At 43.9% G+C, this 20148-nt stretch overlaps 1 protein-coding gene across 3 annotated transcripts in view; it reads left to right on the top strand.

Annotated features, from left to right (window-relative positions):
- Window positions 1-18739, top strand: part of kcnh2b (potassium voltage-gated channel, subfamily H (eag-related), member 2b) — a 231543-nt gene extending 212804 nt beyond the window's left edge. For 2 of the 3 annotated variants that reach the window (XM_070985946.1, XM_070985947.1), the window contains 12 exons: window positions 174-268; window positions 450-590; window positions 3724-3923; window positions 7573-7825; window positions 8585-8778; window positions 9064-9166; window positions 9419-9570; window positions 9655-9799; window positions 9902-10091; window positions 11387-11492; window positions 12020-12121; window positions 12617-18739. In XM_070985946.1, coding sequence (XP_070842047.1) covers window positions 174-268; window positions 450-590; window positions 3724-3923; window positions 7573-7825; window positions 8585-8778; window positions 9064-9166; window positions 9419-9570; window positions 9655-9799; window positions 9902-10091; window positions 11387-11492; window positions 12020-12121; window positions 12617-13045 — 2110 coding nt within the window. In that variant the 3' untranslated portion in view covers window positions 13046-18739. The remainder of the gene's footprint in view (window positions 1-173; window positions 269-449; window positions 591-3723; window positions 3924-7572; window positions 7826-8584; window positions 8779-9063; window positions 9167-9418; window positions 9571-9654; window positions 9800-9901; window positions 10092-11386; window positions 11493-12019; window positions 12122-12616) is intronic. The other variant, XM_070985944.1, reaches the window with a different exon arrangement.
- The last annotated feature ends 1409 nt before the right edge of the window (window positions 18740-20148 follow it).

The following is a 20148-nucleotide window of genomic DNA, read 5'->3' as shown; positions in this document are numbered from 1 at the left end:
ATTCTCAACTTCAGCACAATACTTTTAAAAATATAACTGAGCTTCTTATTTTGTTATTGTGCATTGTCAAGCACAATATAACTTTACTCCAAGTCCATTAGATCCTAACCACAGTCAAATTGTAGTAGCTGATGGTAGAGTTCAATCAGTCATATTCTAACTGTTTTTTCCAGGTATGCCATTGGTAGCGTAGAGAGGAATGGTTCTATTGGCTGGCTCCACACGCTGGGGGACCAATTGGGAAAACACTACAATGACTCTGTCCAAGGTACTGATAAGAAATATTGTAGTACTAATACTGGTAAGAAATATTGTAGTGGTACTGTCTGTACTGGTTAGCTCAGCTTTAAGCGAATGAATAGAAAACACGGGCAGATTGTGGAATGATCATCTGTCATTCCGTTAGACAAAGAACTTTTCAGAATGTCTGTATTAAATCTCCACTCCAGGTTCGGGACCCTCCATCAAAGACAAGTATGTCACAGCTCTGTACTTCACCTTCAGCAGTCTGACCAGTGTGGGATTTGGAAACGTGTCCCCAAACACCAACTCTGAGAAGATCTTCTCCATCTGCGTCATGCTCATAGGATGTAAGTAATGATGATATGGTAAAGGTAGCAGTTCCTTGGCTTCACATGTGGGTGGACGTGAAAAGTAGCTTATTACACTGACAAACTTACCTGATACATGTTGAAATAAACTAAGAGACACCCCATATCCTGTGCTCTACCTGCCTGTTTTAAATCACAAAGATTTAAAAGATCCATAATTATCATTATGGATCTTTTATTCTGTTCACTCTGATATGGACTCCTAAAAATGATAATAAATAAAGTGACAATATAAAACAATAAAAGGTGAATTAGGCCTAAATATATTTTTTTTAATTTAAATGTCCAGCATCTACTTAGGCCCTTGGACAAATGCAGTTGGGGACCCCTGCCACCTCGTGTTATGAATAGGCTGTATTTGTAATTTTCTACTCATCAATAACTTGTTAGTGATGTGAGTGCAGCTGGAGATCTTTCACAGCGATCCTGTCCCCAGGTGAATGTGGTTTTAACGTGGCTCATTTCCCTGTGGTTGACATTGTTGTCATGGTGATGTTAACTGCTGCGGGGAGTGTAGTGTGTTGTTGCTACAAATGTTAGACCGGAGAATTTGCTTTGAGCTCCTAAATCAGAGAGGCAGAACATGTCCACAATTCCAATAACTAGTGTAACTGTAGTTGTCAGAACATGTCTGAGTCAGAAAGAAATATGGACTGTCTTAAGTGTCTGAGCCTTGTCTGCCTCGGTTTGATGCTGGCCCAGCTACAAGAGATGTGACATTAATTAGTTGATTAATTAGGTTTTTTTTGCCAATTGTTCCAGACGTCTGACCTTGAGTAAAAATCAGATGCAGACCTTTGAGTAATAAGTGTGCGAACCTCTCATATATACTGTACTATTCCTCTGATACAACAGGAGGTGGACAGAGCCATAAATCACTTTCCGTTCTGAAAACATATCACTTAATGATAAACTCCTGAAATCCATCAGTAGGGATTGTAATATCCCCTCTCATGCTTATCAACGCCATTTACTCTCCACAGAGTAATTACCTCTGCAGGCTGCCGGAGCCCTGGACCTCATTGATCAGGCAAACCACTGGATGAGAAAATAAATCCGACTTTTAAAAGTAGTTCTCAGTCTAAAAAGGGACGGGAAACTAGTCACAGCTGTTTATGGCATGCAAATACTAATAATAAAACTGAAGAAAGCAACATGTAGTTACAGTTTAATGAGGTTCAAATTAATGACTTGGGGGGCACTAATTCATCAAGGCCATTCATCATTTTTATTTTTGATTTTGGCTGTGTTCCTCCTCCAGACAGTTTGATATTTGCTTGGCTACAAAAGGCTTGTAAAATTCCCATTTATTGAAGTACAATATTCTGTTGCTCCAAAATGGAAGTGCACAATGGCATCGCAATGAGCGTTATAAAAGATATTCAAACAGTCAGAGATCAATTGTTTCCCTTACGACACACACGTGCAAAAGCACACGTCACTGACACACAGCAGTTTCAGTGGGTGATGTAGACAGTGATGGGAGCTGACAGAGGGTGAGAGGCTAGCAGAATCCAACATGACAACAGGACAAAACAGAGAGGCTCATGAAGGATATGACACAAAACACTCCGTCCTCTACAGACAGAACTCTTAGATCAGTCAAACTCTGCTCGCTCTGTTCTCCAGAGGGAAACACAACGGAATGAGTTACTTTTAGTGCTCTAATATCAATAACAACAGCTTATTACATTACATTCAGGCAATACTTACATATTTGTATGTACTGATATATGTTTTATTGGAAGCTGTCATCATTCTTCCTGTTTATGCTGTCCTCAGGAGACCCCTTCTTAACAATATTTAATGTAAATGACAGGCGATAAAATCCACAGTCCTCAGTGTACAAGTACATTCAAAACTGCATCTGAAGCTAATATTGAGCAGTTTGAGTAAGATGATTGAAGTGGATACCTCGAGCGACATGCTGAACTTACAGTGCAGATTGTGCACAGAAAGAGGACATTGAGTTTAGTCCCCCCATCACTCACATTTCACATTGCATCAGGTGAGGGCCAGTGAGTGCAGGAGGGACAATTAGAGTGGCCAAAAACTCTTAAAATGTACATGTGAGCATTTGAATGTTGTATTTGGATAGATGTGAACCAGTCCTTTAAAGCAATACTTTGTGGTTGGAGTTGTTCGCCCTGTTCATTCAGGCTGTATAAATTCCTAATGTAACTCCAGTGTAAGACAAGGGCTGACAAAGTTCATGTTCCGCGTAAGAGCAGAAGTGCTTTCTAAGGTTCAGCTGAAGCTAATATGGACTGTATTGGTTTATGACAAACTTGAAAATAACATGAAATGATAGTTCAGTGACTTCAAGACACACTATCTAAATGTACTCTATGTAAGTCAGTGAGCAGGACCATGGCTATGTATGGCACAGACAAATAAACCTGCATAACCCAATAAAGGTTCGGAAACATGACTTAGTGGTAATAAATGGATTTGTATTGCACTTTGATTTTTAAGTTCTTTGTCTAACAGTAGAATCATATGATAAATGATTGGTAAAATAATAGGGAAAAATCTTCAAATGACATAATCCAGGAAAAATACCAAAGAATACAAGTCACTTTAAAAGTCTGTGTTGTAGCCGATGAATACAGAAAGAGCGGGTTGTCAGAGGTCGTTCATTCCACCATTATGGAGCCAAATCAGCCAACACATTTGGTTAAATATACAGTCTCTGAGGAGAGCTTTAGTGAGCCTTAGTGGTCCTTACAAAGACATTATAATGTATATAATAATACAGTGCGAATGTCATCCTCTCTTCGACACAGCTCTGATGCATGCTTCCTCTTCATGACTCTCCATGTTTATCCCATCACGTGTCCCAGCTTCCTCTCTCTCTTCTTTTCTCCATAGCTTTGCTTGCCTCTCTCCTCAGTATCTCTATGAAACTTATCACCCAAGGGTGTTAGGCTTCATAATATATTTTTTTGCACATGGAGAAGACAGACAGCGAAACACGCAAATGTGTCAGGTCATATCAGCGTATCATGTGCCCATGTATACCATGCTACTGCTAAACTACTGCTATGCTCTCTATTAATGTACAGCATGTGTTATTCTCTCTGCGCCTGCCTACTTCCTTTGTTTCCTCCAGCCCTGATGTACGCCAGCATCTTTGGGAACGTGTCAGCCATCATCCAGCGGCTGTACTCGGGCACGGCTCGCTACCACACCCAGATGCTGAGAGTTAGGGAGTTCATCCGCTTCCACCAGATCCCCAACCCGCTCAGGCAGAGGCTGGAGGAGTATTTCCAACACGCCTGGTCCTACACCAATGGCATCGACATGAATGCTGTGAGTACTGATCTTCATGCACCCAAATCCTGTGTGTGTACACCCAGTCTGATAATGTTACTGAATGAGTGAAGCGCATGAATACTCACATGTACACACAAAAGGCTAGAGGAGTATTTTGAGCCTGCGTTGTACGTTAATAGGATGATTGGAAGACTTTGTCTCAGCATGCATGGTCCAACACCCTCAAAGAAAATAGGAAAGATGTGAGTATCATAAATAATATGCACACACACACACACATGCACACGCACACAGACATTCATACATGTGCAAATAGATGGGTCTAAGTATTTGCAACATGCATGGAACTACATCAGTCTGTTCACATGCTTGAGGGCTAATGCACTCTTCACATACAAGTTGAAACACACACACACACGCCCACACACACACACACACACACACACACACACACAATGAGTCACACCTGTCAAAGGACGCAAACACTCCATGCATGCTAACACACATGCAGACTGAAGGACTACTTTGGACGTGCTTGTTGTACACAGTCAACCTCACCACACACACACAGGCACAGGCACAGGCACAGGCACACATTGTGTTTGTGTGTACCAGCATCACGAAGGCCTTGACTCAGATGTGACATTGGACACTCGCATGCATGCTGCCACAGATGCACATGCACACACGTGACCATAAACATAACACACACGTGAGATCGGCTGATGCAAATATTTAATGCAGTGCATGAGTCGATGGATGTCCTCTTTACTACTGTTGCATACAACGCATCATACATCATGGGTAGATATGCAGAGTATATGGATCTGTACGTGTGCATTTAACCATTGTTTGACCACTCACATTGATTCAGGGCTGTATTCTTGCAACTGCAGCTTTTCACATTTTTCACTGCGTTGTAAGCTGTTTCATAATCTCTTTCCAAAAAGTACACTTTGCTAAAAATATCTCTGCCTTTCCAGCATCCAAATTCTTCTTAAAATTGCCTGTCGGAGCATAATCAGCACCTCATTATTGACTGTGAAGCCTTATAGAAGCATAGAGGGACTCTGTTCGGGAGGAAAGTCCCAGTGCAAACACAATATTCCATCAGTGAAAGTGTTTCATTTCAGTGCAATGAGTGAGCCATTGAAGTAGAGAGGAAACAAATTTGACAAGCATCCATTGGAACGCGTTTTCCGGGTACGACCCTTCTTCTTCCTCGTTATGTTCCCTCTCTTAAAGGCCCAGTGAAGTGCGGTGTAGACTGGATTAAAGAATGTTTACTGTAATGATTATTATGATTGGAGGAGTCGTCCCCGTCTGTCTGTCTGTCTCCACAAATGATTTAATCAGCTGCAGCCTCTTTCATTCATGATGAGGAACTGAACACTTGAGCGTTTTGATGAGTGCAGGAGGAAGGAGAAAAGAGGCTGTCGTCTTTTGGATGAGCAGGACACTGAATCTGCTCTATGTGAATGTATGCCACTGACGCAGACACGTGCAGAGGTCAACATCATATAATATAGACGTCTGTTCTTTCCGGGTGTGGAGTGCTCGCTCCACTGAGAGAAGAACAAACCTTCAGATAGGTCAAATTGAAATGTCTGTGGTAGCTTTCTGCTGTCCTTGAGGTGGATATTTGGTCTTTGTGTTTGTGCTAGTGTAGAGTCACAGGGATGTTCTCAGTTGTGCGTTAGGGTTGGAGGATCTTGGAGGGTTGAGTCAATTGGATAGAAGTCATTGTTAATGCAGCAGCCATCTTAGTAAACAACACTTTTTTTCTTACTTTTTCTGTAGTAGTCCTGAAAAAAAACATTCGTACCTTATTTGTTAACACATTTTTTTTTTATTTTACAAAGCAGACACAGAAGTACGCAGTCTAATTGCACTTGTTGTGTAGGATCTCATAAGTACAAACAAGGGTGTAATGTTTATCATTTTTAACACTCTCTCAGAACAGTGACCTCTTACTGTCCAGCCACCATAGTCGAGGTGAGAGAAGATTGGAGCTCCTAAAAATGCTGACACACTCATCTGAGTTGCCTTCATTTGTTACCATGCCGTCAGAGCAAGCGGCAGCTGGTATTTTGAGGACTTTTTTGCCCCAGGTTTTGCATCGGAGGCTAATGATTTGGGTTTTAGACTTCCGCAGAATGCTCTCTGTAGTAAAGATGAAAAATGAGAGGTTGACATAGCACATCTGATTTTTATACATATCTGAATTATGGAAAACTGGGTACTGGGTTGTTGTAAATGTATATAGATGCAGGATATAGAGTATGCATGTATACTTTTTAATGAAACATTCATTGTGTCCCCTCCCCCCACTTCTGAAACTAAACACCCACAGAAGGCAGTTAACTGCGTAGACAGATCTACAGTCACCTCTGTGCATGCATGTGGTCATAGCTGTAGAGTGCAGTGAAGTGTCCCAGAGGCCATAAAAACAAAACAGCACAAGTCGATAAAAAACATCACTTTTCCGCATGAAACAGAAGCTTTGCTCAGTAGAGAAGCTGAAGCAAAGACTGTACTAGTATATCATGACAGCAAACATTTATATGAACAGTAACAGTGCAGCCTTGAAAGTCAGCAGTTCAGGATCTGCTAAATGCTCCATTAAACTGGAGGCATGAGAACACCTGACACAGCTGGCCTAATAAAAAACAATGTCTGATTACTGGAGGAAAAGAGCGGTGGGGTGGAGATGACGAGCAACGAGGCCCACAGAAAGACAGTAACTCAGGAAGTTAAGCCCGAGATGGCAGGGAAAAAAGAAAAAAAAAGAGAAATGGACATTGGCCAATAGAGAGATGATGACGGAGCCCAGTGAAGGCTGAAATGAAGAAAGTGGCTTGAAACGGATGAAAAAGAGAGAAATGGAGAGGGAGAAACATGATGTGGGTGTTTTAAGTACGTCTCTGTTCTGTGCAGTCAGCCAGAGAGTGACAAGAGAGGAGAGGAGCTGGGGCTTCCCATGCTTCCAGTGAACTCATTAAAACTGCACCAGTTCTTCATATTAATTACACTCTGTGGGCCTGCCGACTGTTCCGGCTTCAGTTCGAAATAATTTTGCTGTGAAGCTCTGAAATTCACCGCACAGGCCATTTTAAAGAGTTAGAGCCCCAAATTGCTGATGCTTGTCTTCTTAGGGGTTAAATCATCCAAAGATTCGATTGGAGCCATGACTTCTCTGACAGTTAGAACCAGTGTCTCCTGATGAATGTAGAGGCAGTTTAGTCCAGTCATGGTCATTTGTGGAATGGTGTAATTCCAGTAAAAGGCTAACGTCCCAGGAGTGTTCACCAATCAGCATGAAGACAGTAAAGGCTCCACTTTTTATTATTCCCTTTAAAGCGTCCATAATCTGTGACATTTATTTGACATGAGCTTTATGTTCTGGACTCACCTTATCAACCACTGACTGCTAATAGCATGCATCAATGTAACCTCTGTCTATCAGTTCATCCACTTTCTGTATCTCACCTCTTCTCCTTCCCTCTTCTTCCCTCCCCTCCTCCCTCTCCTCCTGCTTTCACCTCTCCTTGTCTTCTGTCTTCTGACTCTTTTGCTCCACTCGTCTCTTACTTTTTTCACCTCCTATATTCTTTATTTCCTTCTGTCCTCCCCTCCTTCTCTGTCCCTCATTCCTTGTCCTTGGCTCCTCGCTCCCTCTCCCCAGGTGCTGAAAGGTTTCCCAGAGTGTCTCCAGGCGGATATCTGCCTCCATCTGAACCGGACGTTGCTGCAGAACTGTAAGGCTTTTAAAGGCTCCACCAAGGGCTGCCTCCGGGCGTTGGCCATGAAGTTCAAGACCACCCACGCACCCCCTGGTGACACGCTGGTCCACGCTGGGGACGTCCTCACCGCCCTCTACTTCATATCCAGAGGATCCATAGAGATACTGAGAGGAGACGTGGTGGTGGCCATCTTAGGTATAAAACACACCAGATTAGAAACCAGATCTGAAGCAAGAAATGACAACATCTGAAATACTTATTCTTTCACAGGACATCACTTCCAAGTATGAACAGTTCAGACCAGTATTTATTTAAATCTGCATTGCGGGTCTAGTCCAACCCAATCCAGCTCAGGGCTGCTTCCTGAGCCCTGCAGCATGGAGCAGCAGGTCAGACTGGCATGCATGGACTTATTAGGAGGACAGCACCTAGGAAAGTTCTCCATTATGTCTGCTACACACTTACACACAACTCTGAAGCAGACCTCTGTCTTGCCCAGTTCCATTTTCTGTTTGGTTAAATATGTATAAGCTGGCAGCGCCATCTGCTGGTGAGCACAGAGTGTTTCTCCTAATAGGTCTGTGGAGATTCAGGGTAACGCAGACATGCACCTCACCTCTCACCTGATGAGAGCTTCCATTAAGCTCCCTAAACAGGAAAATAGTTCACAAAGTGGCTGAATTGATAACACAGTTCTGTTATATTTCCTGAGTGGATACAGAACTTGATATTTAACAGTTGGGGGAAGACATTTGTTTGTCAGGGAAGAATCAACTGTCAGTTTGGGAAAAATATCTTAAATATATTCATTCATTTTGAAATAGAATCTATTGATCCCACATTTTCAGATACAGTATGATGTTACTTTGTTGTGGTTCTCCATTGATGACACAGTAATGTCTCTCATCCATGGGTTTCATCCGTAAAGGTTTCCTTTCTCTTCACCTCTCGCAGGGAAGAATGACATCTTTGGCGAGCCCATCAACCTGTACGCCCGACCAGGTAAATCCAATGCTGACGTGAGGGCTCTGACCTACTGCGACCTCCATAAGATCTTCAGAGAGGATGTCCTGGAGGTGCTGGACATGTATCCTGAGTTTGCCGACAACTTCTGGAACAACTTGGAAATTACTTTCAACCTCCGAGATGTGAGTTTACAACCCTCATTAAGTGCAAATAGAATGTAATTCTGATTCAGACATCCTAAATACTCTGGAAACATTAGGACCATTTGAGTGATTGCTCTGTTAATATTTTCTCAATCTATGCATGTGCTGAATGTGTGCTCTCCAGGTTGTTGTATGAAAGTATCCAAGCAAAAATGTTATTGTAACCTTTGAACAGAGCTCCTGATTCTCACTGCTGCTTCTTTCAGCATCCCTGCAATGCACCTTTTTTTAACAAAGACTACTTAATGCTGGCCCTCATTTCAGACCAACATGATCCCAGGCTCTCCAAGCAGTGATGACTCCAACTGTGGAGGATTCAACAAATTACGCAGACGCAAGTTATCATTCCGAAGACGTACAGAAAAAGGTGACCCATCCTCCACAACTCATCCCTCGCTTCAAACGCTTGTTTTATTGTCACATAAAAAACTGAAATATCTGAATGGTTACAGAAATACAACTTCAGTACAACATAAATTTCATTTGGTAATGGAGTTTATCCATGCCAGAGTTTTGCTGGCAATCCTCCCGCTGTGGTCATCGTTGAAAATCGTTCTCGATCCAGCTGGACTGACCAATCTGTCTCTGTTTTCATCTTTCCTGGCACACCTCTGTCCAGATGATGCAGATGCCGGAGAAATTAAAAAGTCCCATAAATCTGTGAGACGGAGACAGAGGGAAGCAGCCAACAACCAAAAACAGGAGGAGGCACCTAAGCGTCAGTGGGAGGCACATCGGAGCTCGGTGTCTTCACACTCCAGTGGGGATGAGGTATGGCGACAGTCGCCATTGTTGTTCACACAGTGAAACTTGAGGGCGTGTCATGTTGATGTCTTGGATCTGCACCTCTTACAGGGAGAGGAGTCAGTTGTGACCAGGCTCGCCCCTCCGCCAGCAATGCTGGAGAATATCCAGACTCAAGCGACACCCATGAACTTCAACGAGAACACTGAGGGTGATGGAGACCCCAAGACTGGGAACACCTGCAACGCGCTGTCAGGTAGAGCAGAGCAGCACATCCTCACACCCTCTGCACCTGTGCAGCGATGCCCGCCCACTGTTTCACACAAAAACACGCTTTCTCCACCTTCTTCTCCCGCAGGTGCGTTCTCAGGCGTGTCCAACATCTTTAGTTTCTGGGGGGAGAGCCGGGGGGGCGGTCAGTACCAGGAGGTTCCCAGCTGCAGCCTGGCCTCCCCCCCGCCGCTCAACACGCCGCTGCACAGCCTGAGCCGGCAGCAACGCAACCAGCTGGACACACGCCTGGACCTGCTCCAGAAACAGCTCAACAGGTGTGACCGGTTGAGAGTCCTGGTGTGTGTGTGTGTGTGTGTGTGTGTGTGTGTGTGTGTGTGTGTGTGTGTGTGTGTGTGTGTGTGTGTGTGTGTGTGTGTGTGTGTGTGTGTGTGTGTGTTGGTCTGGCTGTTGCTGCTCTTTTTGTCTTTTGTTTTGTATCAAATGGTCCCTGCTAAAGCGCTGCCGTCCTCTGACACTGCGAGTCGTCTGACAGTTTCTTTTCTCTCTACCGCAGTGGAAAAAACGAGATTTTCCGTCCCTGTAGCCTTTAGCTGGCTGAGGCTTCTTTGTCAGGTCTTGTTGAGATCACAGGATGTGTGTCTTTGTGCTGGCGTATAGCTCTGAGGCTGGCTGCGCCTCCAGCTGAATGCTCAGAGTTTTAACGCATGATTGACTGGATGCCTCTGCTGGATGGGATGTGTCAGCAGGCTAAAGGTGTATGTGCGGGAGTGTGGATGGGGAGTAGTGGTGTGTAAGGAGAAAACTCACCCAATTGCTGAAAACACCTGCACATATGGTGAAGTCTCAGAAAGTTGAATGGAGCTGAAGACATCAGCAGAATGAGTCCTAATTATCCGTCCTGGAGCCTCAGATAGGACCTGGCAGGTTTAATGGTAAAACATACACACTCATCTATTCACAGTGTGACAATGCACCAAGATGATGGTTGATTGATAAGATCAAGTAAACCTTTGTTGACTCCTGTGGGGGAAATAGATTGTTTGAGTTGCAGAAATAACAGCATAACAGCAGGAGAGAGATGCAGCATAAGCAAAACAAAGTAAAGTGTGATCATTAGAATGGAAAGTTTATGCACGAAGTGGAGGGTAGACACAATTATGCACATACAGATTTTACTAGCTTTGCTAATGAGCAATCAAGACTGGTCGTATTTTCAAAGAGGTTTCTATTTTTATAGCTTTGGACATCAAAGTCATTTTACACACCAGCTTCAGTGCTGAGATCAGGGCACATGGTGAACTACAAGCATTCTGTCTATTTTAAGCATTTTACACACCAACTTCCTGATTCAGCTTTGACCTGCTGGACTTACCATAGATGCAGTCATATCATACACTGTGGTACTGGAACTGATATTAATGATGAGCAAAATTAGACCCTGAAGGATAGAAAAACATGCATTTCCTTTAAATATGGAGTACTAAATATCTTAGATGATGTTTTAATGTATTTAATGAAATGGATGAAATGTATTATAGTATAAAAGCTATACAATATAATTGTCTCCTTTGTGTAATAATTAACAGCTGATCTCTTACACTGTGTGCAGGCTGGAGAGTCGCATGTCCACGGACATCGGAGCAATCATGCAGCTGCTGCAGAGACAGATGGCCCTGGTTCCTCCTGCCTACAGCGCCGTGTCATCACCACCTCAGGTAACAACACGCTTGTACACACACGCGCACACACATTTGTATCAGTATTCCTGTGGGGACACTTCATTGGCATGATGCATTACCTGAAACCTTACCTTGACCGTACCATCACAACTGACCCTCTCTCACCTGATTCTAACCTAACCATTAAAACCAAGTCTTAAGTTCCCACTGGGATATAAAAACACAGATTATAATGATTTAGTTCATGTTCAGTTCACAATTTTGAATTTTGAACTAAGTTCACAGTCCCAAAAAATGAACTTGTTCAGGTTCATTTCTTCCATTTTTACACACACACACACGCACACATGCACGCACGCACACACACACACACACACACACACACACACACACACACACACACACACACAGGGTATGTACAAAGAGGCATCTGTCTTTGAGTCACCTTAACATCAGGAGGCAGGATAAGAGACGTCTTTCTACTATTATTAGAGACTGATGCGGGCCGTGAATAGACACAAGGCTCCACTTCCTGCAGACAAACACAATGTTGTCTCTTACAGGCCTCACCGTACCCTGGTCCTGGCCCAGGACCAGGTCCAGGAGAGAGAGTGATCCAGCCTGTAACACCTCTAGAGACAGACACTCTGGCATCTCTATCACAGGTGAAGCACATGTAGTAATGAAACGATGACTTTGCATGCTTCACTTTGTATTGTGTGTTTGCTGATTCAATGCTGTCATTGGTCTCCATTCAATATAAAGCAGAAGCATTGAATAAATGCTTAAACTTTGCATTGTCACTTGTTCTGCTGAGTAGCTACACCATGATTGGGTATCTTCAGCCAATCTTTGGACTAGAATTTAAATTTGACCCCGCTACCCTGTTAGCCTTAGCAACTGGATAATTATACAGCAATCATGTATTGTAAAATTTAACTTAATATATTTTCTGAGATTAATTTACAAATAGAGCCATGTTTGAACTGTACATGGCAGATTTTCAGCTTCATGAAAATCCATCGGGTTTGTAAATCACAGTACACAGAGGTCATCGATCATTAAAAAGATCTGTCCTATTTCAAGTTTTCCTTTGCGAGAAGTAATGAGACAAAGAGCAGCAGTCAGACGTGCTGACCTCTCTGCTTCTTTCCATGCAGATCTTGGATTCCCAGGACTTTGAGGAGTTCCCAGCTAAGCCTCTTGACTCCCTGCAACCCCAGGACACCCCACTGATTGACACTAGTCAGGGCCAGCTTGCCCCCTCTGGACTGGACACCCTGGGGCAGCATCTGGAGCTGGAGCTGGGACTGGGGTCCGGGGCGGGGGCGGGGGCGATTTCAGGGCCAGTAGTAGGTTCAGGTTTAGGGTTAGATTTGAGGAGCGGGGCAGCAGGGGGGTCAAGCTTAGGAGCAGGGTTAGACTTTGGTTCAGGGGTATGTATGGGGGCTGGGGCTGGGCCAGGGGCTGGAACAGGGGTATCTAACCTGGATCCTGAAACCCAACGGAGGCTGTCCCTCCAAGAACCACAGACACCTCTGGACTCACGGACACCACAGAGACACAGCTCCGACCCAGGGGGGAGCTAAGGAAGAGGTGGAGGGGGAGGAGAGAGGGATGGGAGGATGGATAGAGAGAGAGAGCGAGTGAGGTTTGATCCTGCCATGTCCACCGGTCCTCATGGCGGAGATCAAGAGGCAGCGACTGTACTTACCACCAAAACCCTTTAGGACACCCGGCTACTGTATCTTCACTGCTGAAACTTCACCTCTGACCTCTTGAGAAAGGACACACAGTTTGGAGCGAGTGAAGCCAGGCAGGGGGTCGAGGACAGGGTGGGGACCTCTCTCTGTCTCTCTCTTGCTCAAGTCCACCCGCTCTCCTCATCAAACATCTGGAGCTTTCTGAACTCCACAACAGTTCAACCTTTAACCAAAACCACGAACAGAGCAGAGAGGAGCTCTGCCTCTTAATGAACACAGTCCAACCCAGACGGATCCCAAGCTCTCAGTCATCCGCTGAGGGTGACACATCTTCACACACACATTAACGACTGCTGACCTGTAGAAGAATCCCTTTACTGCTGTATCCAGTGTTGGATGACTGACATGAACAAGAAAAGACAACAACAGACAGAATAATGAAGAAACAAGTAGCCATTTACGTCTTGCACTGAAAATCCTGTTGATATAATGATTATTCTATTCTATATGTCCGTGGCGCTTCCGATAAACTCACAAACTGGTTGGTAAATTGTAGTGTTAGCTGGCCTAACAGGAAACCTGCTGTCCCGTTCCGCTATTGGTTCCTTTCCCCTGATGTCCTGCCCCAAGAGGCGGAGCTGATGCTCCCCCCTTCCCAAGAGCACACTGGATTGGCTGGCTTGCACCTCAGGGGTAGGAACTGGAGGGTTAAAAGCCATGAATTTTCTCAACGAACATATCAGCTGCCCTATCACAAGCATTGTACAGATTTGCTACTGAGTGAAGAACATATGGCACGCTGAGGCAGCGTCGCAAACTGGTAAACTGGCAAACTTCCAAGATTACCACGAGAACAGCGCACCAAAAATGGCGAACTGTAAAACTTTAAACAAGCAGGAAATCCCAGCTTACTAATTGTGTGAGCTCTGAGATGCGACCTCACAGAGAAACAGAGAAGCTGATGATTAGAGTGTCAGCAGGGGCGCGACACCGGCCTGATTTCTAAAAATCAAGCACACGTCTGACGGAAAAAAGCTTGAGTGATTCCAGTTGATCATAGTTGAATTTGCTACCTCAGATTTCATTGGTCCTTACTTTCTTCACCTGAGCAAGCACCTGGAATGCTTCTACCTTGTACATACCAGTTTGTCATGTGATACGTAAATATCCAAGTTTGCCAGTTTACAATGACCAGCCGAATGCGCCATTATTCTATGTACGGTACAATATGCAAACGCTGGCAAGAAGAGACGAGCGAGTGCGCTTTAATCTTATAATGTGTGTGGTACGTTCAGGTCCAAAGCTTTTAATGTGTGTGTTTGTCCTTTTTTTGTTTTGTTTTGTCTTAAAGTCTGCACAGCATGGCGTATATTATGTTTGCTTCCACACACTGTAGACGGTCACTGGATTCTGATGTTGAGGACACACTTAATGTTGACTGATTTTCATGGCTCATTGAAACAGACAGTTTCTATTTTGAATCTAGACAGCACAAATAAAAACCCTTTACAAAGTAGGTTTTAGTATACTTAGGAGGTCATCTGAGACTTGTCGGGCCTGCAGCAGTGAGGAGGAAGAGACTGTATGTGAGCATCGCTGTTTGTGGTAATACTTCATAAACTTAAGCTTATTGCCTCCCATACACACCTGATGCCTGTCATGTCATGTTAGCCGGCTGCCAGCTCACTGACGCAGATCCTCTGTGGTATGAAGACGCACAGATGGTGATTAGTTCACCACGCCACTTAGTTATATACTAAAGTAAGAAATGCAGCCTATGTACAGATTGGCAGAAAACACACACCAGTGAGTTTATCATTGAAGCTAACAGAGCCGAGCTAAGTTCCTTTGATTTCGGATTAAATCGAGTCTGTCTTTGTATCTCACTGCACTGTTGAGGTTCATCCAAAGTTCCCGCTGCTCAGGTTTGCTCGAGTGCAGTGGCATCGCGCTGCCTCGCTGTATGGTATACCGCAGACTGCCGGCCGCAGCGGTGCCCCGAGAAGGAGGAGGGACGGTAACGTGTGAAAACACGTTTGGTCCAGGCCTCCATCTTCCTCTGTAACGTGCACTCGTAATGCATCCACTTCAGTGGAAGGACACGCTTCATCAAAGCAGTCCCCGCCAGCCACAGGAGACATCTGTCCCGTGGAGGAACTGGCATCTTCATAATGAATGATGGGGTTTGTGTCCTGCATGAGTCGACTTCAGTCCCACTGGATTAGAAATGCAAAGAATTGTTGCATTTTACAGAAGATCCTGAACAAAGTTTTGATGTCATGTTTGAAGTCATCTGATAGTCAGACGTTTAACAGTTGACCAAGTACATCAAGCATTTGGAGAGAACGCACACTCGCTCTCACTAACCATCATCTACACATGGCATAAACAGCAAAGTCAAGAATTTCTAAGTTGACACATACATTTCAAAGCTGGTGATGGAAGTGAACGTGGTGTAGTGGTGCCACTGTTACAGCGGTGTGCGGGCGGAGTCCAGATGCCTCAGTGCAGGTGGAGATGTCTGAAATAATAAGAGCAGGTGCAATGATACCCCTTTAATGTAGAAATTAACCGAAATAACTTTCCGTTTTGTAGTTTTGAGTGGCCAAGATGAAGGAAAATCAAATCTCCAGCATCTTCAGATTGTCTTCCCCCGATAGAGAAATATCTGGACAGAGCCTGTCCTGAACCACGCAGCGAGGAGTCTGACCAAAGGAGGAGCCTGTTGAAGTGCAATAGTCCTTTAAACAGTTCAGACTTGTAGCAGCTTAACGGCACGCGTTTAATTTAGCACTTTATTCCTTACACAGTGCAGATGTTTAATAAAGACTCAGGAACGTGTCATTGATGTTCGAGGGTTCGTTTTCCTTTGTCTCAGAACTCAAAACCAACCAATCAGAAGGAAGGAAAGAAACACTGGAGGAACGTGACATTTGCAGAGTAACATCCTGAACCTTAACTCTTTAATACACAATTGTGAAGACTGTATTTTGCTGCTTGCAGGTCTAACTTATTGTATTTATTTATTGTTGGATTATTATTGTTTGTCTATGGATTGTACCTTCTTTGGTTTGTCACTTTGTCTCGGGTTGGTGAACAGCTCCTGTGGTGGAGCGGGTGAAGGCCGTCTGTGAAAACCTGAAATTTACGCTCAAACAACCATTCTCAATATTTATTCAATATTTATGGGTGTAAGTGCTTGGTGAGCCGTACGCATTATTATTCTTATTATTATCATCATGATTAATCATTCTGAACTGATCAGTTCTCAAACGCATGTATGCGGCTGATGACGCTTTGTGGAGGTGCACTTTAGGACAGAGCCAAAGCACGTGAATGCTGTAACAAGTGATCTTCAGTGACGTTTTTAACCCACATGTAATTCAGCTCTATGAGTAAACAAACAAACAAACTGAATGTTGGCTGAAGGGTTGACGGCAGTGGAAGGCGTACATGCAGCTGGATTATCTGTGATTTTAAAGGTCAATGAAGGATTTTTTTTTAGTGACTTAAAAGAATTTTTGGGGTGTGATGAGGACGGTTTGGACAAGTTGAATCCAGAGAATTATTGTGAAGGTGATGGTGGTTTGCACGCTTTAAAAAGTCGTTCTAGCTACTCTCAGCTGAATGGTGATTCAACATGTTTCTGGGCTGTCTTAGAGTTACGAAGTTGCTAGAATCCCTTAAATGTGAGTGAATGCATCACGGATGTCCAGAGCGGATAAGCTGACACTGAGTCCTTCTTCCTGCTGAAGCCTCTGCTGTCGTAGTTTCACACTCATCAGCAGCAGTTTGTCCTCACCTGCAGCCCCTGCCTGCGGTCAGTCTTCGACTACAGCCGTCCAGCAAACACCCAGTCAGTCATTTTCTTTTCAGTGCAGTGCTGAGGTACTGGTTTCCAGAAGCGGGCTCTCCTCTCCCTCTCATACTGTAGCGAGAGTGTTGTTAGTGTTCAAAAACAGTCACCTAGTGGCCTGAACTGTATCTTTACATTCAGAACTATGACCTCAAAACTAGAATGTGGTTGTTGTCAATTTCTTATTTGACCTTGTATGTGACAGTAGACCGTAGTGGAATATTCGATGCTAGAGAATACATTTATGTAATGCATACTGCATATTATAACAGTAGAGGGTGCACTTTGAGAAAAAAAAAACAAAAAAAACATGGAGGACTGGGTGTGTTTGTGGGTGGGAGGGGGGGAAGTTCGTGTGTTTTCCCCCTTTGTATTTGAACACACACATACAGACGTAAAAACTCAGCTTATAGTCACACTTAGACACACACACACTGACACACACCTTCCTTAATGGCTCTTCCATATTGCTGAGCTTTTTTCAGCTCTGTTCAACTTTCTATGAGTTCTGACAGACTTGAGGCCTGTATTTGTAGATATTTTGAGCACTTGGGGAGGGGGGGTTTGGTACAGTTTACACAACACTGGATCTGCTCTGTCACTCCTTGCCTGTACATACCAACTTCTACTACTTGTAAAGGAATCAAACTCTTTGGCACTCATATAGCCAGCACTATGCAGAAACTGAAAAATTTCTTTGGCATGCTTTGAAATGCAGAATATTATAGAGGAAAATATACTAAATAAAGTCTGCTCTAATTTCTTATTGAAATAATCACCTTATTGAAGGAAAAAAAAAGAGATGTTGGTAAAAACTGGTGTGATGATGAGGGTGATTAGATAGGATTAGGATGATGAAGACTTTTAATATTGTGCACATTTTTACTTGCATGCTGCGCTGAAAATCACCCAGCAATGAGAGGGTTTGACGTGCAAAGCAGCTGATTTTTGCTGTATGCTTGCAAACTGTGTGTAGAGTGAAACACTGAATTCTTCCAGGTTACGGGAGAGTCATATTTATATATATAAATATATACATACTACTTCCAGGTCCTGGAAGAGAGGGGTACTGAATAGCTGCAAATATAGTGATCCTAGATGATACAATATTATATTGTATATTTGTATCTTTGGTTGCAAACCACTGTAACAGAGTGATGCATGTGTGGCAGTCCTGAGCAAAACTGTTAACCATTTCCCAAATATCAAGGGGCGCTTGATTTTCATTATCTGTGCTGTGTTTCCACTCGTCACTGGAAATTTAAATCAAGTGCTCCTAAAATATTAGAGATCCTGCTTTTGCCCAGCTGGGACAGGCTACACTCAAAAGAATGAGTGTTATCGACACATGTGGGTGCAGTTTTGGAGCCATGTGACTTTGTTTTCGACGCATGAGGTGTTCAGATCTGTTAGCAATAGCATATTTTACACACATTATGCTGAAAACTAAAGATTTGTGTGATGTTCCATAAAGCTCTCACATATGTCTTGAAAACAGCTCGTCTTTTTCACAGTGTACACTCTACGGCAGTCCCTGGAGTTAACCGTTTAATACTGGGTTGGCCGAGGGAGTGCTTCTAGAAGCTCATAATCCATGATTCATATCAAATGTTGCAGATGGTTGGAGGGGGAAATGGTGACGCTCCAGGTTCTGATTGTGTGATAGCATTATTAATGGTTGAACTTTATAAAATTTCAAAATATTTCTTTCAATAAACCTCTTTGAAAGCAAAATCAAGATGTCAGGACTCGTCTTTATGACGATGAGTGAAACGTTTGCATGCATTGACCTACACCTCCACTCATACCAGTTCATCTAAGCATATTTCCTGCAGCAGCTTCCTCTCTCTGACCTCTTACAGACAGACTCAGAATAAAATGACCTGCTCTCCTCAAACCTTCCACATGGATACCCTCAAACACTCTTTCCACAAAGGAAGCATTTCCTGTGAACACATCTGAGACATTCTGAAGTTGCAGACTGTGGGCTGCTGGACAGAGACACATGAAGACCCTCGCTTCCTATTTACCAGTGTGCAGCATGGTTGAGATGATCCTCAAAGCTCCCTGCCATAGCAGATCCACACTGACACCCCTCCCCACGAAGATATTTCCACATATTTACTGTGATATGCACTGAGCAGCTTTATTACGTTGACAAAAATGACAGAGGCTCTGGCTATGAGGGCCCCTGAGCCCTGGGGCCACTTGGCCACCTTCAACAAGAATCCTCATCAGTGGACATGAGAGGTCTACAACATCATGCTGGAAAATGATCAGCACTGTATTTTTTTATACTTTGGAAACAGCCTGTATAAACGTGCACTAATGATGAGCCCATGATGTGTATGTTTGTTCTATTTTAGTCAAAGAAGTCATTCGATTCTGGTGGGAAAAAAGCGCAAAACTCATCCAGACACGCATTTTACCCAAGGCCTCAATGTGTGTGTCGAGGTCGATGATCAGAGGAGGGGTCGCTTTTAAGAGGGCTCTGTGTCCCAAGGCTCGGTGCTTGTTCCTGGGTGGAGGACACGGAAGGATGGCGCTGTTAGATTATATATATTTAATGTACCGCCACACTGATGATGCAGAGAAAGAGAGGATCACAGTAACTTGAAAGTGATGTTGACCATTTCTGTCACAAGGTGTCGCTGTAAACCCAGACTACATGAAGTGAGGCTGAACCGATCTGAAGTTAAACTGCTTTTCAGTTTTCCCTCCCAAATACCAGGTCCGTCTGTGACAAAAGGTGACCTTACACGTGAGATTCCCAGTTTCTGGTCGTACTCTTTGTACTTCTTATAATAAACCGAGCTCATGTCGTCCCGGTGACATTCCAGTGATCTGGGCGGTAACAGGGCGTCTTCCTGGTCCGTGGCCGTATCCAGAGCCTGTCCCCTCCGGCGATTGGACCGGCAAGGTCCCGTAAAAGGAGTCAAACTTCTCCATTGTATGGACAAGGTGTCTGTCAAAAGTATATTTGTTGAAGATGAAGGACCTGCCCAGGGTTTGACAACTCTGATTGGACAACACCACCGTCACGCAGATCTTGGCGTCGATTTCAATGGATAAAATGAGAGCCAGTCAGTAAAAGCGACCTGTGATTGGAGCATAGCTTCTACGGGGAGGAGCA

The sequence above is a fragment of the Chaetodon trifascialis genome, chromosome 18 (assembly GCF_039877785.1).
Source record: "Chaetodon trifascialis isolate fChaTrf1 chromosome 18, fChaTrf1.hap1, whole genome shotgun sequence".
NCBI classification, from domain to species: domain Eukaryota; kingdom Metazoa; phylum Chordata; class Actinopteri; order Chaetodontiformes; family Chaetodontidae; genus Chaetodon; species Chaetodon trifascialis.
Note: the sequence above shows the minus strand (reverse complement) of the source record. Positions and strands in the feature narration are given on the sequence as shown.